Source organism: Ischnura elegans, chromosome 1 (assembly GCF_921293095.1).
Source record: "Ischnura elegans chromosome 1, ioIscEleg1.1, whole genome shotgun sequence".
Taxonomy (NCBI): domain Eukaryota; kingdom Metazoa; phylum Arthropoda; class Insecta; order Odonata; family Coenagrionidae; genus Ischnura; species Ischnura elegans.
The window spans coordinates 44,825,430-44,849,946 of NC_060246.1; the positions used below are offsets into that span (position 1 = coordinate 44,825,430).

Consider the following 24,517-nt stretch of genomic DNA (forward strand, 5'->3'; position numbering starts at 1 on the left):
GGAAACCTGGCCATTGGAATCAGGACTGCAAGCATCGACGACAAAAACCAACGCATCAAGCAGACGCCAAGCCGCCTGAGAAAAAGGAAGGAAAGAAGAAGGGCAGGGCTTTGCTGACAGCACTTGGAGTCGATGTCTGATTAGCAGACGGTTGGTACATTGATTCTGCTGCCTCGAGACATATGATTGGGAGAGTGGACTGGATGTCGAGGTTTGATCCTTTAGATGAAGTTGGGTGTGAAGTGACTGTCGCTAATGATTGTAAACTATATAGTGATGGCAGGGATAATGTACTTGTTTTTACTGATAGATTTACTGAAGTGTCAGATGTTCTTTATGTGCCTAATTTAGCAGCATATTTACTTTCAGTCAATAGTATTGTTAAAAAAGGTCATGTTGTTGTGTTTGATCACCAAGGGTGCAAAGTATTTCGTGATGACAATTGTGAGGCTAAGGGTCATGTACAATTGTTAGTGAAAGAGTCCAACGGATTCTATGTCTCAAAATCGTCTGCTGAAAGTGCTAATCTAATCACAGCAAATGCATGTACTAGTAAATTTGCAAATGCATGTTCTGAAAACTGTAATTCTAGAGAATTGTGGCACAAGAGGTTGGGACACCTTAATCATGTAGGGATGGATCTACTAAAGAATGGTATGGCTACTGGTATAAATTTTTCAGGAGAGAGGCAACTCTGTGTTCCATGTGTAGAAGAGAAGCAAGTGCGGCAGCCTTTCAAACCAACAAAACATCGGGCTAAGAACCAACTGGATCTGCTGCACACTGATTTGTGTGGACTCATACCAGTCTAATCTTGGGGAGGAGCCAGGTATTTTCTTACGATTATTGACGACTACTCCAGGAAAATCTTTGTTTTCTTTCTAAAAAGGAAGGGTGAGGTAAGAGAAATCCTTGAAAATTTCATTATTCAAATCAAAGTAGAATGTGAAAGGAAGGTGAAGGTTGTTCTCTCCGATAATGGTGGGGAATACTGTAATCAACCTGTTGATAAGTTTTTCAAACTGCGTGGTATCAAACATCTGTTGACCATAAGGTACATGCCAGAGCAGAATGGTGTGGCTGAGCAAATGAACCGAACACTAAATGAGCGAGCACTCTCCATGATGCAAGGTGCTAAATGTGATAGGAGAATGTGGGCTGAGGCTGTGAATACAGCAGCCTATCTTGTAAATAGGTCTCCTGCACGAAAGACACCAAATGCCTGAGCAAATGTGGACCTGAGAAAAGGTACACCTCAAGCACTTAAAAGTTCACATTTCAACTCAATTAAGAAAGAAATTTGACCCCAAAAGTGAGATGATGGTATTTGTTGGGTAAGAAGTGTACAGGCTCATGCATCCCATCACCCATGAATTAGTTACTGCAAGAGATGTCATCTTTAATGAGATGACGTTTTCCCAAAATGTTATTGATCAGAAGCTGTCAAAGGGTTCAACAATACTGCCCCCAATAGTAGATGGGATTAATCCAACCTTATCTGCATGTGATGCTCCTGTTCAGGTTCCAGAACCAGATGAACAGCAGATGGAGGATGAGCTACCAGAGGAACCTGGAGGCGATCATCCTGCCAACCCACACCACAATGAAGGAGAGCATCGCTACCCCCAGCATGACAGAAGGCCCAAGGAGTACCCTGACCATGTATTGTATTACACTAATTGCTCAGATTCAGCTGAACCGAGAACAGTAACTGAAGCTTTGTCTTCACCTTATAGTGAAGAATGGCAAAATGCTATGCAGTGTAAATTTGACGCTATGATGGAAAATGAGGCATGGGTGCTAGTTCCAAAACCAAAGGGAAAAAACATTGTCCAGAGCAAGTGGCTGTTCAAGGAGAAGCGTAATGCAAAAGGCGATGTTGTCGAATACAAAGCTAGACTAGTAGCTAAGGACTTCACCCAAAAATTTGGGATTGACTTTTTTGACACATTTCCACCTGTTGTGAGGCATGGTTCTCTAAGGTTATTGTTTGTACTTGCAGTAGAGTTGAACTTGCAGATTGACCACCCTGATATTGAAACTGCTTTTCTAAATGGTGAATTAGAGGAGGAAATATTTATGTGTCAACCTGAGGGTTTCCAAGTAGAAGGGAAGGAAGATCATGTTTGTCTCCTTAAAAGGGCCATTTATGGCTTCAAACAGGCTTCACATGTGTGGCACTTAAAGGCTCACACAGTTCTCTCTGATTTGGGATACACTACCAGTCATAATGAGGCTTGTGTGTACAGAAAAAGCATCAATAATACTATGGTTTTGGTAGCTTTATATGTTGATAATTTTTTTTGTCTTTTACAAAAGTGCTGAGGAAGCATGCAAACTCAAGGATGCCTTGAAACAAAATTTTAGAATGAAGGATCTTGGGACGGCTGCCCAAGTTCTTGGTATGCAAATTGAAAGAGATTTAGAGAAGAAAACTCTTAAAATTTTGCAGACTCAATTCATCAAAGATTTGTTGCTTAAGTGTGGGATGGCTGATTCAAATGCCATTGGTACTCCGCTAGATGTAAATGTAAAACTTTCAAGGGCTAAAGATGTTGACAATAAACCGTATCAGCAATTAATAGGCTCAATCATGTATCTAAGTGTTTGCACTAGGCCGGATATTGCATATGCCTTAACCTATTTAAGCCAATTTAATTCATACCATGGTGAGGAGCATTGGGTTGCTGCCAAAAGAGTTCTTAGGTACCTTAAGGGCACAATGAACCTAGGGTTAGAATTCAAAAGTACTGGTTTAAACTTAAAAGGTTTTGCAGATGCAAGTTTTGCTACTGATGACAGTTACTGTAAATCATATTCTGGTTATGTGTTCAAACTTGCAAATTGTGCTGTAATTTGGGAAGCTTGCAAGCAGAGCATAGTAGCAACTTCTTCCACAGAAGCTGAATATGTCGCTTTATCAGAAGCTGCAAAAGAGGCCGTGTATTTAAAAAATCTTTTGTGTGACTTGATTGGTTCTAATTGTAGATCCAATTAACATTGAATTTGTCAGAGGTGAATCTGATTTGATTAAGCTTATGGTGAATGGTAAAATTGATTTGTATAATGACAATCAAAGTGCTCAGAAAATAGCCAATAATCTCCTTTGTACCACAAGCGTACCAAACACATCAACAACAAACATCATTTTATAAGGGAAAAGCTTTTCCCATATTCCCTAAGGGAAAAGCTTTTCCCTTATAAAATGATGAAATCACCAGGTGCAAGAAAAGGTCATTTCTCTTCACTATATGTCGTCTCAGGAAATGATAGCAGATGTTCTCACAAAATCCTTACCAAAGCCTAAACATGTTTACTGTACCCAAGGAATGGGATTGTATTAATTCAAGGTGATTTGTAATATTTATGGTGATTTTGATTGCTTTGTCTGTGTTATTTTTTGAGCAGCTATTGGCTTAAGTGGGTGTGTTGTTTTTTAATGGTGGTGTAATCCAACAGCTGCCAGTGATTTGTATTGGGCGCCATAGAGCAGTGCCACAGCGGCTGAATCCTAAATCTATATTTAGACATTCTGCTGTTCATTGTATTGTATCCAATGGCTAGTGTGCGTGTGGCGTCGGTCTCTTTGACCACATGCCAAGTTTTATGTATTAAGCCTTAAATACACTTGTTAACACCTTAAATAGTGATTTCATTAGTCGTAATTTCCCCTGCCATACTCCCTAACAAAGTAAGAGTTTAAAATTAGTTTTTTTTTAAATATTATTGATATGTCTTTGGTAAAACCTTTTTACTCTCTGACTCTGGAGCACATATATTGATAAACCATGTATATGTACATACCATGTGGTATTCACCAGTGGTGATTAACTTGTTCAGTTGCTTTCATTGCTGTTAGGGAATAGGCATCTACAATAAAAACTTCTTTATTTTTCTGCTATACACCACACAAAAAAAAACTGAAAAAGTCAATCAGTTTTAATGGGAAAGAAAACACTTTAATTTACTTTCAAAAATGGTCCATTTATTTCAGTCACATTTTTCACATTTACAAAACATGATCTTCAGTTGATTGGGAAATAATGATAATGATCACATTTATTGAAGTTTTCGGGTCTAAGAAAAAATTTAATGGTGATGATGATCAACATATTATCAAAGTGTACATAACATAGGTAGTCATCTATATCAATTTATGAAATAGGTAGTTAGATTCTGTAATAAAAAAATTAATAAGTTTCACATTTTTGAATGCTGCCTCATGAAAATATAACCCTTTGAGATCCTGGTCTTCACTGATGACTCTGTTTTGGAGTCAGTTAAAGTGAGGAAAGCTCTATGTTACATCAGCAGAATTGTTTAGAATTATGTAATTTCCATGTTTCTGCTTAAATTTGTAAATTCTATCTTTTTTCAAGCCCAGATGCAATGTGATTAGTTCGTCAATTTATTCTAAATACTATGTATTAGACTTGAAACTTATTATCTCAATTTTTTCTCAATTTGTAAACATTTTAAAGTCATTAGTATATTGATTTTTACTATAATTCCCTATTCTGCAGAAGTTCTTCAACAACTATAAAAATATGGAGCTCTTCATAAGATATTCTGTAATTTCAGTTAACAACAAGTATTTAGCATGTGTCATTCATTGTGTCTGTTTTATTTATACATGATTGATCAATTTGAATGAAATTGTGTTATTGTGTGTTTCATCACCATTTCATACTATGGTTTGAAAATTAAATATGTAAGAATGTTTCTCAGGTTTAGAGTCTCCCAACATTCCTATTTTACATTCTGCCAGGAAAGCACCAAGTCGTACTTGGCATTAAATACTTGTGGCTTAGTTTTCAATCAAATTTTAATAAAGTCAATTAAGCGCAAACTATAGTTACACACGCGCTATAGCGTCCTGTATGTTTTGACTCAGCATCTCCATTTAGTATTTCATGTTCATTCTTTTCTGGTGCTACTAACAAAAATGTTTTGCTCCAAAGATGTCTACAATGAAAATTATTTATTGACCAATTTGCTAATATGTACCTGATTGTTTTGTGTGATTTAGGTTACACCTATTAATGTACTCATCATTCATTCAACCTCAACTAACTACATGTATAAAAAGTGTCTCATTAGGTATTTACTCCTAACTGAACAGCTTTAATAGTAGTTTTAAGCCTCAAAGCACCATATTCTCAATCACTACCCCACTACTAATTTTAAAGTACTATATACATATTTACACATGAGAGTCAGAGTACTGCAGTATTAAATGCAACAGTTGTTGAATTGATTTGGTCCAGTTCCACCAGCAAATTACCACTATTCAGTCATCAAATACTGAAACTTTAACTTGAATCCAGAATGTTGTATTTCTCCTCTGGTTTCACTTTTATGATCCAATTTGGTAACCAATGTTCTTCCTCTTGAGGAACATATGTATTTCCTTGAATGTCGGTCGTAAGTCTTCATCTCTCTTCCAGCATTCCGTCATTAAATCATAAACCTCTTTTGGACATAAACTTGGTTTGGGAAGCATCACCTGTAGATAGAAAAAACATATTATTCATGGATATTTTCCTTGCGCTAAGGTTACCATGACATATATAGTGAGACCACCCCTATAAAAGTTTAAGGAAAGAGGCTGGTGCAATGTAGCATCCATTTATCTTTTTCCTGTATATCTATACACATCCATCTATACACCTTTTGCTTACAAGTATCACTGTTTTAAAGCCTCTAGGTACATTTTTTATTATCGTGTTTAATGATGTATAAATAATCATATGCAAATTTGGACCCGAAGACGGGAGCTGGAATGCGCCCGAAACTGTCGTCCGCTAAAACATGAATCAACGCGGTGTAAACCCGGAAAACCATCACCAATCAACTCACCACGGAAACCTCCGTAATAATTCATATGCAAATATGTCTACAATTTCTTATAGCACCTTTTTGAGATAATGGTTATCTTTATCAGAAAACATTATGGGTTTTCTATGAATGATTTGTGTATAAATCTTTGAAAAACTTGGGAAATAAGTTGGACTTGAAATAAATATTCCTGGTGTGATCCTAAACTATAAGGGAAGTGACTTTTCTTGAGGAATTTTCACCCTGGGAGTGGATTTAGTAGTGACCTAGTAAAAGTTCACCTCCTGTTGATTTATGGATGCCACCACCAAGAAAGGAGAGGAACTGGGCCCCTCTAATTGATTCAAAGTAATGTTTGTGGGTCGATCAAGCCAATGGCTTATAATTATGGAAAGTACATACATATAATCTGACCTTTGTTGATGACTGTACCAGCTTTACAGTAGCTTATGTATTACAGAGAAAGAGTGAAGTATTCAAGTATGCATTTCAAAATCTATGAAGCTATGGCCACATCTCATTTCAATTTTAATTATTAGATTTTGATGTGAAAATGGAGGGGAATATGTGTCTGCAGAAATTAAATAATATTTTGAAGAGAAGGGAGTCTAAGCAGAATATACCATTTGGTTTATCCCAGAACAGAATGGAGAGGCTTGACCGGGTTCAATAGAACATCACTCGAAAAGGAAAGGTTCATACTTTTGAATTCTGGACTTTACAAGAATCTGTGGCCGGAAGCTGTAATGGTAGCTGAATATATTTGAATAGATGTCCCATCTCTGCCTTAAAGGATAAAGTACCAGCGGAAATGTGGACAGGTGAAAAACTTAACCTTGGAAAAATTGTGTATGTATATTTGGTTGTCTTTCTAATTCGAAAATCCGCAAGGAATTGCTCAGTAATAAAATGTAATCCAGGGTGCAAAAGGTGATATTACTTGGTGGGCCACTGTCCTAATGGCTACAGGCAGTGGTCTCCAAGTGAATGCAACATTACTGCTGCGAGAAGCTGAGGATATATCGCCTTGGCTACTGGTGCAATGGAGCTGATGTGAATCAAGGGTGTTCTTGCAAATATGGGTGTTATTGTAGTAAATTCAGCACCAATGCTTGAAGACAACCATTCCTGTATTCATGCACTGGCTAAGGGGGAAACCAAAATACTAAAGAACATATATGCTAAATATAATTATGCATAGTACATACTTCAGAGATGTGTATTTTCTGTGATGTAAATCCTTATTGACAATGGATTGATGTGAATGTTCTTACCTGAAGCTCTCCTCCGTAATACATATGCTCAGCATTCTGAATCACAAGTTCATTGGAAAGATTGCTGAATGGTTTTTCACTCGCCAGCATTAATATCTCCCAAAGAGTAACTGCAAATGACCAGGCACTGCTGCGGCATGTATAACGATCCTAGGGAAGAAAGATTCAAAAAAGTTATTATCTTCAAGGAAAGAATAGTCCTTAAAAAGACACCCATTCTTGACACAGTCATAAATGGTCGCTTATAATTGCTGCTCCATCACAAATTTAACCCTTAGTCAATTTTTTGGTGTTATAATAATAATGATAATTTTATTCACCTTGAGAAATGGTGTAAACCATATTAGGTGTCGTCCAATACAAATTACAGACATATAAAAATACATTCTGTGTACAAACACATTTCACAATCAAATATCATTAAAATTACATTCAAAGTACCGTATATGTCTGAATATAGCCCCCCCTTTTTTCCAAAAATGCCCATGGTAAAAGTAAGGGGGGGACTATATTCAAACGCATTTATTTAACTTTTCCCGAAACTGAAGCCTTAAAATTAGGAGGGGGACTATATTCGAAGATATACGGTACTCATCTATAGAGTAATACATAAAGGGGATATCGCACAAGCCATACCCTTAATCTCCTTTTAAAGATAGTAACATTTTCAGCTCTAACAAGGGTTAGTAACCTGTTGAATAACCTGATATTGACTTTTTGGAAGGAGTTATAATTTAAAGACAACCTGCAATACCTATTCAATGTTAAAATTGTTTCTGTTCCTCATACTATAGTTGTGAACATTAGATCTATGCGTATAACTGTCTAGATTGTCTTTGACGCCCAGCTGTGAAAAAAGTGGCTTACAATGATCACGTGGGTTAGCATTACCAATAATCCTTATTGCTCTTTTTTGGAGCAGTAAAACTTGTTTGACAGAAGAAGCATGCCCCCAAATTTCAATGCCATAGTTTATATGACTCTGAAAGAATGAGAAGTACAAAGACCTAAGATATTCAATAGGAATCAGGGATTTCAGTTTTCTTAACATGTAAATTGCCTTACTTAACTTTTTGCAAATCCAATTAATATGGATATCCCATTTTAGTTGTGAGTCAATCTTGAGCCCCAGTAAATGTACATACACCATTAGTATTTTTTACATTGAGATTGCACAGCATTCGCTCAAAATTCCTTGTGGATTTTTAAATATAGACCATTATGTCATGTTAACCATAATTTTTTTACTACATTTATATTAGGTGTCATCTGGCCCAATGGTTAGTGTGTTTGCCTAGGGACTAGAAGATTACAGGTTTGAATACTGGAAAAGTTGATTGTATTCCCTATATTCTTAAATGCTGTTTTCAATTAGATTTTATGTGTCTTCCATCATTTTAGGCTTTCCTATTTAGCTATTTATTTGAGGAAGCTTATGACAGCCATTTATGCCTCACTTTTATGAAATAAAATTAGGAAAATGACATCTAGAGGGATTAAAAAATAATATTTGTATATCTTTTAAAAAGAAGAAAAAAATAAGAAAATATTTTTTTAAATACTTCTTTTTCAGAAAACAGTGTAAAATGTGCTAAAAAGAAAAAAAAAAGCTTTTCATCACTCAAGTAATAAAGTGTGGGTGCCGATCATTAATACTCACCTATCAGGCTCTTCAACACCCATTTCTAATAAACCTTATCAGCACCCAAGGTTTATTTTTCAAGTGATGAAAAACTTATTTTTCACTTTTTAATGTATTTTACACTGTTTTTGGAAAAAAGCATGTTTTTTATCTTTTTTTATTTTATTTTTGATGACATTTTTAAAAATTTTAATGACTGTAGTTTGCATGGTAAAAGATTACTAACTCTTATTGAAACTGTTACCTTTGTATTATTTTATCATTCACCTCATCTCTTGGGAAAGATTTATGTTGTTAGTACATACATACTTGTGATGTAAACGCTAAGTGATCGTCAATTGTTACCCAATAAACGAAAAGGCACCTATCCTTGTGGCAGTCTCTTGGATGCTATAATCGTGATCACATCATTCAACGGGACATTACAATATTAATTGCAGCTATTTCTTGCATTATTATGATGAGACTAGGGATCAAATGCCATTTTTGACATGAAAATAACATCTTCTCTCATATCAATACCCTGACTAAAGATTGGGCTTTGAGCCCATGCCCGTGAGGAGCTGATACTCCTTAATTCCACCCTCTTGCAGTTTATTGTTTCATATCTTTTGTCAGTAGGTCTCTCCTCGTACATTATTCTGCCATTTTACAAAATATGGTGTGATTAATAGGTAGAAAGGAAAATAATTGTGAAGAAAATTAATATCCCGGCTGTTAATGCCTCCCAATTAAGAAAGCTAAACCTCCATTGACAGGTATTGTTTAGAGCCATTTCTGTTAAGGAATTGCCTTAGTTTAATTTTCAATAAAAGGTATGTATTTAAAAAAATCTAATGTGTGGTTGCACTGAGGTAATTTAAAGGGGGGATCCCTCTAAAAGAGCAACACAACTGGTGGGATACAAATATGTACATATGTACCTGCAGTGTTTATATATTCATGACCACTAATTAATTTTTTATATTCTTATGTGCTTTAAAAGAGAATTTGAAGCATTACCAGGAGTATGCTTTCCCATGGAAGCCACCTGATTGGAGCTGGAGGTCGTCCTCCAATTTCACTGTAGTCTTCATGATAGGCACCATTACACATTGCTACATCACCAATCTTTATTGAATAGCCCCTACCAACCAAACAGTTCCTAGAAAAGAAAGTCTTATATTAATCTTGTAACATTAAGATTTTCATTACCCTTATTAAGTCCCTCAGAAACTGTTAGCCTGTGTGTTATATCATGTTGGCCTTTCAAAACTAATCACATCAGTCTTTGGTTAATGTCTTATTTTTATTTTTCACTCTTATCCTTTACTTGAATGGATGTGATCAAAATGGAATTACACTAGCTGACACATTGTGGAATTAATTTCCTTTATTCAATATAATTGCATTTTGTAGACCATGAAAGTAACAGTTTATATCTGAATAGATTTCCCTACTAAAAAGATTAATGGTAATGGAATGAAAGATTACCGATGAGAACATTGGGAAACTTACCTTGCAGCTAAGTCTTTGTGAGCAATATTTTTGGACTCCATGTACTTCATACCTGATGCAATTTGTGTTGCCATATATATAAGGCACCCATAGCTATTGAAGGAATAAAAAAATATTGTATTAATATGTATACTTTTCCACCATGAGGTGAAATGAAATTATTCCTTTAAAAAAACATTATGGTATCAAGTTATAATTAGTCTGTGTTTGTTTATAGTTTATCCATCATGCATATTGTCTATGCCAATTTCTGGTCCAAAATATTTTCACCGCCTAATGTGGAGGAAAACTTAATTATCAGGTGTAACTTGCGCTCACCATGCATAAGTACCCCCCCCCCCCCCCCCCCCCCCCCGTCCCACATTCACGCACAATTTCCCAACCAGCATTCAAACCTTTAAATATCTGATTCAGATTCATTCAGATTCCTCACCAAATCTAACTGCACCTGTACTGCATCTGCATCCTCTAACTGCACCTGTACTGTCACTGTGCATCTGCACTCTGGTTCCACGCTCCAATATTACCCAGAATACACCTCACATCTGCACCCAGGTTCCTTACCTATGCCACATATCCCTTAACTACACCCTCACATTCACCATGTATCTGCACATGGATTATACAGCCACACCCCACATACTACCTGAAATATACCCTGGAACAGCTTTTTCGTGTAGTTCCTTTCTAGGTATACCTTTTTGCCCTCCCATTTTGTACCTTTTTGGCTACATTTTTTCATATATAGATCTTTTCAATTTTTTTTACTTATTAAAGTTAATGCAGTGAAGCCCGCGTGACACTTTGTAATTTATTGGCTAATAAATTGGCACGCAATATTGTTTAAAATATTGGGCGTTATGTACCGTATGACACGTATCAATATATTTACACCAATATTGGCCGAAATAGTGTTCTAATGTCCTGCTAGAGAATGACATTGTATTTCGATGATTTTACTTTGTATAAGCATTCATTCAGTGATTTGTATGCTTCAATCAATAGTGAAACAACTTCTTTCGTCCACATTTTAGAAACTTTAAGCGAATTTTTGGAACAAAAACAATGTTTTACAGCCAAACTGGATTTTTTGCAAAGAGCTTCTTGTTCTGGCCACTAGGAGTCAACAAAACTGACTTATAATTGGAGATTGGCCACGAGAAAATAGAACTTGTTCTAAATTCCAAATTGGGCGAGAAATTGTGTCCAATATTGCGAAGAGGATATTGGACTAGAAAATTGTTGTGTGTCAGTTGGATCACAATCCAATATCCAATGGATTGGCCAATAAATTGGGAAGTGTCATTCGGGGTCAAGAATATTTTAGAATTGGAGCTATAAAGAGCTTTTTCATGTTATACCCCATGCCTGTAAAAAAATTTGGCTTTTCTGTAGACTATCTGATGAGGAGAAGCGTGAAGACCAGCCAAGTAGCCAATTAGGAGGAAATACCTTTGGACCTGTTGTGACTCAGCAGACTACGGAACCGCTCAAGTAGCCAACTATGATGGGCTTAATGAGGGACACCTCATGTAATTCCACGTTTACTATCCTATGAAACTCAAATTGGGCTACCCAACTAAATGTACATTGGTCACCAGTTTGTTAAAACTTTATACCATATCACGTAACTAAGTGGTTTCATATTTTAATCAATGAGAGGTTTGATGGGGTAGTTCTTGTAGGCTTACCAATGTAGGCTATTTTTTGGTCCATATTTCATTGCCAATATAGAGGCAGACTAGGTGGTGCCAAGTAATACATACTTAGTATTAGCCACCCAGTATTGGGTCAGTTGTCTTGGGGAGGGTGTACATGAACAGCATGGTATGACTGTACCTCTCCCAGGGGATTAGCCCAGCATCTTGTGGGTCTGCTTACTTGTGGACTTATTGAACTATGTATGTATGTGTAATATTATTTTAGAATATTTTGGCCATTTGTAAATATTTTTTGAGTCATCCCAAAGCACATGCAAGGTGCAAAAATTCCACAAAAAATGGATGATTTCCCTTGATTTGAATACATTGGGTGCATGAATTAATTTTTTTCATCCTGCCGTGTTAAGTCCATGCTAAAAAAATATGTAAGTTATACAGTAATCTGATTAAAAGAAACCAAACTATCTATCAAAATATCGATAACAACTAAAGTATGAAATTTACCTTATGGAATTGAGGCTGTTGGTTTTACTACATGATGTTTGAGAAGTTCTGAATTTCAGGAAATGGGCTAAATCTCCAAATTCAGGGTATTCTAAAACAGTCCATAACAATCCCTTGGCGGAATCCTTCTCAATGCTTTTGTCATCTTCAATATCTACACCATTGCAGTTTGGTTCCACAAGTACTACCTTCTCACCATCATCCTCATCTTTTGTTTTTATGTCCTTAAAACCTCCATCTTTTGTAAGAGTTGCTGTGCAGACACCAAGCACTCGCACTATGTTGGGGTCGGAAAGTGAAGCAAGGAACTTCACTTCTCGTAGTGTAATGTTGCCATCTGGAGCTGTAACACCTGGTGTGGATGCAGGAGCTTTCACTGACTTTGGAGTTGTGGATCGGACTGCCACTAATCGTCCACCCAATGGAAGGCTACCATTAGAATCTAATGTCGCACTGGAAGCCCTGATTCCATCCACTGGTGATGCATCATTCAGATTACTTGTGCTGCATATGACGACCTGTGAAAATGGAATTTAATAGTGGTGGAAATTTTTGGACAAGTATGTATATGAGAAATGAAACTTTGGAGTTATTGAGCATGCATAATATGTATGAATTAACCTATTTAGATTCTCACCTCTCCGGCATGGCAGTTACCCATTTTCTCCATTACTTTCAAGCAGTAGCTAGAAATTGGTTTTATCTCTACTTCTCTGCATTTATATGATTGTCCCATACTTGGAGCTATATTCCATGTTACTACTGGAGGAGGAACCTGAAAAAGCAATTACATTATTGCTAGAAACTAGTTTGTAGGGATTTCAGTTTATCTTTGGCAAAGTTTGAAAACAAGGCTCAAAGTAAGGCTATTTCTACTGAAAGATATTGCTGTATTGTGGATGTAAGACCTTAGTTCACATTCATGATATCCTCACTTTTTGTGTACCACCATCAACTATGTATGTCATTTTTTGGTATCATACTTATTTCTGTGAGTCAGTTTTATCATTAAGATGTGAATATATTTTGTCATTTTGAACATAATTCATGGAAATATCCAATATGTACATGAATATAACTTCAAAGAAGCTATTAAGTATCTACATTGAGGTAGTGTAGGAATTGATGGTTTGAGGAAAATATCCTATTATCTGAGAATCGGCAGAAACCAATGGATTAGAGGTTGAGACCAGCTTACCCAAATTTGTTGGCATTTCTGTTGAAAAATGGGTCTTAGATTACTTTTTTTGCATCAGAAGTTCTTAGGAAGTGACACTCTTGCTAAGTTACCTCAAAAAATTTATTTAGCAGACTATTTTTTTAAGCAGTAATTCACCCATTTGATATTTTAATTGGGATTTAGGTGTAGAAATTGATTGGGGTAGTATGCCTTGTTTATGGAACACTGATTCAATTCAGATTTTGTGATGCCCATGCAGTGATCATGAGCATAGCCAGGGATTTTGGCTTGGGGGCCATGGGGCCTCCCCAGTACCACCCATCCTTGGGGAGGACTGCAAGGAGTAACCTCACTTCAAGATGGAGTACCCCAGCCAAAGTTCCGTATATCCTATTTCTCCCCTGGATTAAAAAAATTAAATCCTGTAAGAATTTAAATTAAGCATAATTTCTGATGACATTTTGTATACTGATACTGAAATTTTTGGTTTTTTATAGTTTTCTGAAATTTTCTCATGGGAACAATGACCCATCTGTAAGGGTTGGGGCCCCCTTGGGACTGCCCAAGCTACTCAAATGGTTATGAATATAGTAACTATAACTAGAAAATCTATGACATTATTTTTCTATTTGAAGTTTTAATCATATGCTTTAAAGTATTCTATGAATGCCGTGTTTATCATGTTGGAAGGAAGCAAATGTTTTATGATATGGTCTAAAAACGTGAACCTCTCACAACCAAATGAATAGTAGTTCTTTGAGGGATATGTTATACAAATGCTTATGCTTACTCTGTTATGCCTTTCCCTGGGGGCTGTATGATATCGCTTTCGACTGGGAGGGTCCGAAGCGACTCGAGGAAAGTAATTGCTGAGATTTATTGCTTGGGAGCGTGGTACCGACAAAGGTGTGCTCTGTAGGCTTCTGAAATGCATTGGTGAAAAACCCCCTCCAGCTACAGATGCTTCCACTGATGCAGTGACAGAGGCAGTAGTGGCATCCTCGTAGTCAGGGGCCGATGGCTCTTCTATGGTGAGAAGGTGAAATAGAATCAATGAAAATGAAGAAAAATGGAAGCTGAATTGATGTGGAAAATAATTATGTACAATTATTTATATATTTTCCAAAGACACTCAGCTTTAGATTCACCAATATTAACTTTATAATCGAATTTTTTTTTGCATAAGCAAATTTTAAGAAATAGGTAATATTCTTAGTGGAATGATTGGGTTTCTTTATGACTTTCTTGGCCACTTAATTGAACCTGGTTTTCATTTTGAACTGTTTTAATTTTATGATTGTAGGTAAATATTACACCCTCCTATGAATAATATTTACCTTTTTGGTCAAAATATGTGCCAGAAGATTTCAAATATGAAGTATTGAGTATCATAAAGTGACCTCGAAGAGTGTGTAAGCAACCCAACTCTATGGAATTATTTTTATTAGATTGCAATTGTAATTTGTTTCCCATGTTGAGAACTGCAGGAGGGGGACTGCCAATCTCATGCTGATGTGATTCATGAAGATCAAAGCCGTCACCACCATGAGGGTAGAGATTGACCAAAAGATGCAAACCAGACTGAACTTTTTTGTATGTACAAGTGGGACAAGGTTGATTGAAATAAGTTTGGGCAACACAGGAGTAGTTGGCCCTCTTCCCACTCACCCTCGCACGAGCTCCTCGCCCCGCCGCTTATGGTGGCGCCATGGCCCGTGGTGCCGTAGCACCGCCTCATGGTGACGTCGCCTCCCCGGAGGCTGGCGTAGTTGGCAATGCCGGAGCTGAGGGCCGACATGGTGCCCACGCTATCGCCGTAGCAGGAGACGGCGGCGGCGGCGGAGGGCGCGAGGAGCGGCGAGGCCCTCAGGTCGTCCGGGGGCTCGTAGAAGAAAGCGGCGACGGGCGTGGCCGTGGAGCCGGCCAGGGAGGGGCTCCTACGCCGCGATGCCCCCGCCCCTCCGCCCTCCTCCTCGTCCTCGTCTTCGTCGAGGTCGTCGTCCGCGGAGGACGCGTGGTCCCTCACGGGGTAGGAGCGGCCACTGATGCTCCCCCTTGCGCTGCCCCCGCCACCACCCCCCACCGACGACCCGCCCCCGCCTCCCATGTGCATCATGCCGCTGTTCATGGGCGCCAGGTTCATCAGCAAATCCTGCGCTCGAGGGAGGGGGAGAAATGTTGCATTAGGAGGCTGCATCACTCGCTCATGGACGATACTTTTGGGTGGCGTATTATTTTTTTAAACTTAAAACCATCATCTGGAAATATTAGTGAATGAATGTTCCACTGCCGTAAAACAATTGGAATAAATTAATTCCCCAAGGCCAAGAATATAATTAAGAAATAATTTTTTTTTGAATGTCGAATAATTTTATAATTTCTGTAGCTGCGACAAATTTTAGGTTAGGACATTACTCATGTGAACTCAAGGTCAGTAAATATTCTCCAAAGTTAAAAAATAAATCATTGTTGGTCATGGCACATTTCTGCGAAAGCGGAAACCTAAATACCATCCTCCAGTTTTGACTGGGTAGGAGGTCCGTATTGTAATGGTTGGCCCCATTACACCGTGGCTACCTTGCTAGATATTTTTCCATCTTCCATTGACCAGACCATGCCCTTAACCCACCCCCTCTAAACTCGACCCATGGAGGTGGGTGAGTCATTGTGCGTGACAGTGAGTATATATAAGTACGGGGTCATGGTTATTGGAGTGAGAGTGGAGCAACTGGCAATGAGAAGTGAAGTAAGACAACAGGTTTTTGACCAAACTACCCCCTTTTTTCCCCCACATTGAGAACTCCACCCCGTCAGCAGAGGAGTATAAAGGTATGCGGCATCAACGCGAGCATGCAGATTTCCTTCACTAACACTGGGAAGGTTACACTGGTCCCTTTACGCTTGTTGTGCCATTTGTCCCATTAGTGAGTTAAAACTCACAATCAGCCACGCTGAAGAAGTTGTCTAGGAACCCACCGGCAGACGGCCCATTACCAGGATGTATAAGAAAATACTCTGGATGTGAATTGAGGATCGTCGTCGTCAAACAGGATGATTGATTGACCAAACTGGCTGGCGGGCGGAGCCTACATATGCCGTGGACAGATACGCAGGTTCGCGGATTCAAGAAGTGGACATTCGGGGAAAGAGGCCACACTTAAAGCATCGCGTGGTGCTGAATCGCTACGTTAAGGTCCATGGCAAGGGAACCCCCCCATTTTTGACGGAAGCACGGCCAGAAGGAGAATGCAGAGTATCGTGTGATAGACGCCGCTTCGATCCCGATGTGGAGGAGCTTGCTGTCGTAAAAGTCAATACTGTGATATCTCCAAGCCGCGGCGGTCGTCGTGCGGCCCAAGGTAAGATTGTCGCCACCCGATTGATATTCACTAGAATCCCCCACTCCCTGTTAAGGCCAGTTTACACGTGGCACGTCATTGTGCGGGATAGCCCTGGAAACATGTTGTAATAGCGGTAATGCGAGCTTGGAATTAGAGCAGGGGCTATTTTGCCATCTCATATTCAAGCATTCTCGCATGTGTTCTCATTCACTAGTTCACCGCTTTACACGACGAAATATTGATTGCGCCTACGTACATAGAGCAGATTGCGCAATGACGTGCCCCAGGAAAATTGGCCTTTACAGAACTAGCATTTAATTGCGAATATCCCCTGCGAACGTGCGTGCTAAGTCGTTTGCTGAAACAATTCAAATGATTGTTGTTTGCACACCGCCTATGACGGTGTTACCAATTTGATTAAAACGTTTTCATAAACTCGCTTTGTTGTTTGCCATCTTGCCCCTTAATTTTAACCCACTTTCCGATTAGTTTATAAGCTGAAATTTTCAGGATAACTCAGAACTAGATGATAGTGTAATATTCTGACACTTTTATTATGATTGGAACTCTATTTCAATTGTATTCAGAATTTAAAATTAAATTTGGAGATCATTTTTAAAAAATGGTCACTAAAACCCGATGGCGGCACTCCGATCATTAAAATGAAGGAGAAGGATTGAAAATCATATCAAAAAATTTGTTTGCATCAAAGTTTCTTTAAAAATGGTCACGATAAAAACATTTTTAATAAAAAAATGAATTTTATGTCAATGTTTTTTGTGTAATTATTTTACATCTTTGGCATTATTTTACCATCGATGTTTCATATATTCATTTCATTCGGTCATCCTTCATTAGTTGTAAGAGGTTTATTATATTTTGTAAAAAAATGCCCGTATCTGAAAAAATAATGTATGGTTAAATGAATGGGACTGTGTGTGTGTGAATGTCATCCATTTTTACGGATCGAGAAGCGAGGCTCCTTATCACCCTCTGCCATATCCTTTTCTGCTCTCAGTACGTTTTACCCGGTGGTTAAATCTGGGAGCATTAAAAAATGGTGCAAAGTCGAGGACATCCCACCCACTTTATCATCTCTTAAAGAGGCCTATACATTTCTTTAGTGTTTTGTCTCAGGTGACGTAGGTTTGCCACGTGCGGTAGGGATCCGCGAGGATTTTTTCTTTATGTGCATGTTTTTCCAGGCCCAAAACTTAACCCGGCGGGCCGTGAACCATTACAGTATGCTTATCATTTTCATTTCGAGTTTTTATTTCCCTTTGCGCTTGGATTGATGTACACTGTACAATGTACAGTGTACATCAATCCAAGCGCGATGGGAAATAAAAACTCATTGTATATATACATTGTATAGTATACTTTGCCAGAATTTTAACATCTATTAATGATTGTCAGATGCGTTTTTAAAAATCTTTTTGGATTTTCTCACTTGTTATTCGTGTTATTCTTGAAAAACGATAATCGACTTCATTCGTAAAAATTACGATTACGTCGCGACTATATCATCTGGGAAAACAAGGGAGTTAATGAATGCAGAATTTCCGTAAATATATAGCAATATAGTGTGACGCACCTCTTAACAGCATTTATCCAAAAAGCAAAAGCAGTAGTAGAATATCGATAGATATTTTATAGATTAGGAAGTAGCATTTTTGGCCAAATATTAATTTAAGATTACATTGATTTATTTTGGGTAGGACTACAATGACTCAAGAAAGCTAGTAATTGATACCTTGAGTGAACACGAAATAGTTATTTGGTGGTGCAATGGGGCATCGAATACCTCGAGTTCTACTGCACCCATGTTCCGCACAAATTACTTCTATTACGAGGAGGGATCGGATTGGTGTGATGACAAGAGTGTTGGCTTTCCACCCCGTGGGCTAGGGTTCAAATCCCGGCGGTGATAGGGAATTTTCAGAGACTGTCCGATCCCCGCTTGAATGTTTTGTGACGGACATTTAAAGTGCAACTCCCCGTCCGTCGGATGGGACGCTGAGCCGTGGTCCCCTTGGCACCTTTCGTTAAGAGCGGGCTAATTCCGACGCCCGGTTTCTCTCCACCTTACTACCAGAACCTTCCTTCATAGCGACCAAAGCTGTCAGTTGCCTCCTCCAAATACCAATACCATACCTCTTACGAGGATTTAGGTTTTAGGTGAAACGACGGTGTATTTTTAGGTAACGATTTTAGTTTATTAAATATAATACAAGTATGCATATGAACAATTTATAACTGGGCCATTTAAAGGAGGGAAATACGAGTGAATTCCTATCGGTATTAAGTTTCCACTTGAGTTCCTGCGACCTTCAGCCCCCGGTCAAAGTTCCAAAATTGACATACTGGACAGGCGATATCTCATCATGCGTATGTAATGTGATTGCTTCGTTTAGCTAATGCAAAAAAGATAGCCGCAATCAAGGCGAGATTACCATCAGAGAGGTTTGGTTTGACACCACGCTGGTAACGATACGCTCATTCTACCACGAGAAACAGATTACAGTGGTTGATAAAATACTACCATCATTTCATGGCAGCATTCCAAATCCACGAGGAACAAAATTACACATTAATTTCATGTTTGCCGCGACTATTGACGTACCAGGTGATTTGTAAACATAAAATTGTCCATAATGGCAAAGAATAATAATATACTCGCATGTGAAAGTAATCATTGGCATTATAGATAAATCAAGACCAAATAATATTGCCAATTATAAGATTAAAATGGAACCTACTTAGCCTATTGAGACACTCAGATTTAAAAGTAATCTTATTTGTGACCTAAAATCAACCAAGGTTAAAGATTATTTTCCGACTTCTTGCTTCTACCTTTGACTCTCTTTTATGTTAATTTGGCTTCCGTTGCTCTCTTTTCAATTATTATTGTACCTCATGATGGGAGACATTTGAGGTGAACAAGGATGTAGTGGGACTGAATAGAAACAGTGAATTATTAAAACAACGTAAGTCCATTCAGCAGGTTTGAATCTAACATCTCTGTACATCTTAAAGGTAATAAAGCCGTCACTGCAGCTATTTCGCATTCATAGATATAATAATATCTGTACTATCGATTCAGGAGAAATCAAAGCAGCATGTTCAGTAACTTCAAAGAAGATAAAAAGTTTTTTATTAAGTTAATGCCAAATAGACTCGTATCGTTTTCGAAATCATGGCTCAAATGCTTTTTTTCCTGGAGCATTTAATTTATTCAGGCTGCACGACAACATTACCTTCATGTTGATGGTCACACCGAATGGGTTCCTCAATATTGTCGGAGATCCGTGCAGGAGTTTCTGTCTCCGGCTCAGCACCAAAATGATGACGAAGACGACCAACAGGAGAAGGGTGATGGCCGTCAGTACTCCGATGACCACCTCTACGTAGCCATGGCCTTCTTTCCTCGCCGCAACTGGGTTGGTGAGGGAAATAGTGATCGTGAAAGCAAGAAAATGTTAACCTACGTACCGAAATTGGTGTAGTGAAAATCAGATTTTAAAGCTCACTCGTTTCGTATGGGTCCCACGACGAATCTGCGTTGACCGAATTCACAACAATTTCTTCGGAGCTGGAATTGGGTTCCATCTCGGTGGTGAAGTTTCCAATGGCTGGCTCTGTTGAAAAAAAACAGTCGTTAGAATGGCAGTGGTAAGTCAAACTTTCACAAAGGTACGCCTCAGACCATTAATTTTACTTCAAAGAGATTTGATAATACCCGTGGAACTAGTCATTGTTGTTATTTAACCTAGGCCTGTTAACAAGTTGGCTAAAATGTGGAATGTGGCAAGCCTCGGCCATGATATCCCCACGATTTTATATTTACAGTTATGTGTATAATTTTAATTTAGTTAAGTCTTGAATTACTTTATAATACATACCTATTCGTTCTATTGTACGTAAAAAATATAAGACCACCAGCCATTCCTTATGTACCTTCCAGAAGTTTTCAATGGAGGAGAAGGATGCGAATTCCAACGTCCGAAATGTGAAGTATATAGCATCCAGTATGTTAATCGATTAATCCAAATTTATGAACTTCTCACGTGTGGCTTTTTTGAGTTTACTTAAATTGTGAGTGTGCATATGATTGTGAATAAGTGAGTGAAGTTTTTAAATGCCCGCTTACAATTTTTGCTTATCGACATTTTCTCAAATTCCTCTCAATCGCAAATAATAATGCAAAAAACGGAGATATTTTTAATAATTAAGAAAAATCATGTTATTTTTCGAAGAAATCCGAACTTATTGACATTAAGTATTTTTCGAGGCCCCAAGCTTGTTCCTAATTTAAAATCGATATGTGTTTTTCCCCTATTACTTTACGGTATATGTAGCTTTTAAGACCTTATGCATGATAATTACCAAATTTATACCAGCAATCTCAACATAGCTAATATTCTTTTTTAGTTATAATTGCCGTCTTCGGCGAAGGCGGGATACAGTCCTCGGCTGCCAAACTGAAGGTCGCGGGTTTGAGTCCCTCCTGGTTAGGTTACCCCTAACAAGGGCATGAGTGTTTGTGGCCGTTCATCATCTTATGTAGTGGCTCCCCTATGCATATAAGGCCAAATATTGCTAATGCCGGGGTGATAGAAATTAATGAATAAAAAAATTAACTGCTAGTACATCGTTCCCTGCTACTTTTGAGGTTGTAGATGTGGTAGGCAGCGGTAGCTTAAGCATGTTTGAAGCGAAACTTATTAAATTACTTAGCATAGAAGTTTTTAGTATGTGTTTTTTCATAAAATAATCCTCCTCCACTAAACATACCTTAACTCCTGGTTTGTTAAAAAACGGGTTACACCTCTAATAATTGCTTCTCGAAAGGATCTCACAGACTATATCTCCTTCACTTTGAAAGGAGATGCCTATTGGTCGGTGCTTAAAAAATTTTATCGTAAACAAGTCGCATAATGTCTCCGAGGTGCTAGTTATTGTCGCCGATAAAAGAGAATAGAAATGGTCAGCGTGCCTGAGCACTCATTGAACAAGAAATATGACAGCAAAATGTGAATGAATGACTCCATTATTGCACCTCACTGAAGGCAGAACAACACAGAAAATGTTTTCTTTCATAGCAATATTATCGCGAGCATTGTCTCATTTAGCACACAGAGTTGAAGTGTTTAGTTAGTAGTTGGCAGACCAGACGAGCTGGGCCAAGTGCGGGAAACCTCTGCTCTAAAAGTTGAAACTCAAGGCCTCGAATCGATACAGTTGCTACCACGTGTCGGTCAAGTCGTGAAATGTGCAGAATTCCATCAGTTCTTGGAATCACCTTAATATCAGAGGAAATTCACAAAAAAAAATATTTTTATGGGGAAGCTGACGCCGGCTTTATCGGTTTGCATGCCACTGTGAGAATATGGCGTCGCTTTTCAGTTTATTTTTGGATTGGTGAGGAAAGCCTTGAATTTTGAAATAGAAATAGTTTTTGGGCGTCCAACCTATTTGGCATTTTTTGTTAACTTTCCATATTCTCACGACAAGTTTACAGTGACGATTGGGTTCTATACATGTTTCAAAAATAATTTATGCCTTATATAAACATACACTTGGCGATATCATAAAACTTTTTAATAACTTTATATTTGTCAATCATGGAATTTGAATATTAATCATTAGGCCATCATATGACAATTTAACGTGCTCACCAGCGAACACTAATGTTCAATTCGGAATAGTTTATTACGTACCTCCAAATTTTAATTATTAATTCTCTTCGTGTACAATTCCGCATCGTATTTATTGAAGGAAAACAATGGAAGTGTTTTTACATAACCATGTTTGCCTTGATATCGTATAAACGCTAACATAAGTGAAAGTCTTATTTTTAATAATATAGATTACCTTTGATGTTTCACTTTGATTTAACAAAGACATTTTTTTCATTTCCAGAACGCTTCAGGGTGAAATGATATGTTTGCTGCTTTTATTAGCCGCATTTTAAGGGAAAGGAGCTAGCTAATATATCCTGGAAAATTTCAAATGAGCAGGAAAACAACTTAAGGGACCTCAAAGGGAATGAAAAATATAACGAATTTTTCTTCCATCTGGCTGAACGCTGTGCTTGGGAGTATTTTAGTAAAGCGGAGAGTTTAAGCAAGGAAATTATTTCCTCGCACACTAAAACAGATTGTGCCGGCACCATCAAAACAATTCCACATGAGGTGAGCATTGTCCAAAAAAATTCAGAATGGAGTGCCTACGAAAGTTTTTCGCGGAGGTCTAGTGAGCACGGTTAGGGAGCGTTTGCTGAAGGGCCGGATGAAAGAACGTAGAAGTACGTGTTATGCTTTTAGCCCTTCACGGTGCGAGATAAAATCGGCGATTGTCGTTTTCAGTCCTAAGGAGACAACTGGCGTGCCAGGCACAAATTACAGCTCATGCAAAGGATCCCTTAATATATTCTCTCGCACCGTTAGGTTGCCGTGTCACCTCAAATAATAATTGCCCATGTACTTTTTAAAAAAGTCCACTCTAGTTTCGGTTTAATGTGAATCTGTCAGTAATGATTGTGTATCCATAAGAGTTCAAGTCAGACTGTATCCTTGAGTTTCACGTGACGAGTGGATTGTTGTGCAAAGATGAAAATTAAATTAATGTAAATTTGCAGTTATATTGTGTGGATTGTTTTGAAAGAAAGCTTATTTAACCATTGCATGAGAACTTCGTAAATTTTTTCCTATAGGATTATTTCCAATTTAGAAACTGTGAAAGAAATACTTTTTAAACAGCTAGGAGCATAATAATTGTGGGTTTCACGGCAAAATAGCTGTTAACTAACTTTTGCTCAATGCTGACGATTTTGGCTATGCTTAAAAAAATCGTCTTAGTTAATATCCGTTTTTCATGGTTTACTTGATGTATGAAGCTGATTTTAAAGCTTGGTTCGTTACAATTTATTCAACTCTTAATCAGTTTACTTGAAGATTTTGTGTCTTGTGAAGAAGCTCATTTGGATGAGTTTTAAAATTATTACATGGGAAGGACATTTTTGTGTCAGTTCCAAGCTTTTACGAGAATTTATTTAAGTAAATTGGTATTACTCTGAGCTGAGTATTTTAAGACTGCCCTGAAATGGAGTATTGTATTACTTTATATTGCGATGAGAAAGTTATTAATATTTGAGGAAAGGCTTCTCGAGTTTTATTACATTTGATTGACTGTACACTGGCCCTCTTTTCGGAAAGCCTTAAAGGATTATCAGATTAGTGTACAATTATATCCAAAGCATTTTCATAATGCTATGATGGTAATTAGTTATTGAATTCGAGTTCATGCGGAGGGCCTTTAGTAAAAGTAATCGATTTCCGTAGAAATCTTGACGTCACCTTGGGAGCACTTGACTAGTTACAGAACTTTCTTCAAAGTTGGGGAAATTTTTCTTCCCTGATCATCTAACTATGTTAATACCAGATAAAAACGTTGCCGGAGGAATTTCGATCAGACCTGCCAATGATACGAAGATTAAAAAAAAACCAAGGCATAAGAATTTCAGCCCTTTTTGTTTCCTCCCTCCCTCATCGTAACCTGAGGAAAATGAAAAAAAAGAA

The 24,517-nt window shown here is 37.9% G+C and overlaps 1 protein-coding gene across 1 annotated transcript in view; it reads right to left on the reverse strand.

Annotated features, from left to right (window-relative positions):
* Nucleotides 1-3,734: 3,734 nt before the first annotated feature.
* The window catches only part of LOC124168398 (discoidin domain-containing receptor 2-like), a 543,546-nt gene continuing 522,763 nt past the window's right edge, over nt 3,735-24,517 (reverse strand). The window contains exons 8-17 of the mRNA XM_046546941.1: nt 20,468-20,575; nt 20,195-20,373; nt 15,265-15,748; nt 14,387-14,622; nt 13,054-13,191; nt 12,417-12,934; nt 10,252-10,344; nt 9,757-9,898; nt 7,113-7,262; nt 3,735-5,506 (exon numbers count right to left, since the gene is read on the reverse strand). Of these exons, the coding sequence (XP_046402897.1) occupies nt 5,357-5,506; nt 7,113-7,262; nt 9,757-9,898; nt 10,252-10,344; nt 12,417-12,934; nt 13,054-13,191; nt 14,387-14,622; nt 15,265-15,748; nt 20,195-20,373; nt 20,468-20,575 (2,198 nt within the window). The 3' untranslated portion in view covers nt 3,735-5,356. The remainder of the gene's footprint in view (nt 5,507-7,112; nt 7,263-9,756; nt 9,899-10,251; nt 10,345-12,416; nt 12,935-13,053; nt 13,192-14,386; nt 14,623-15,264; nt 15,749-20,194; nt 20,374-20,467; nt 20,576-24,517) is intronic.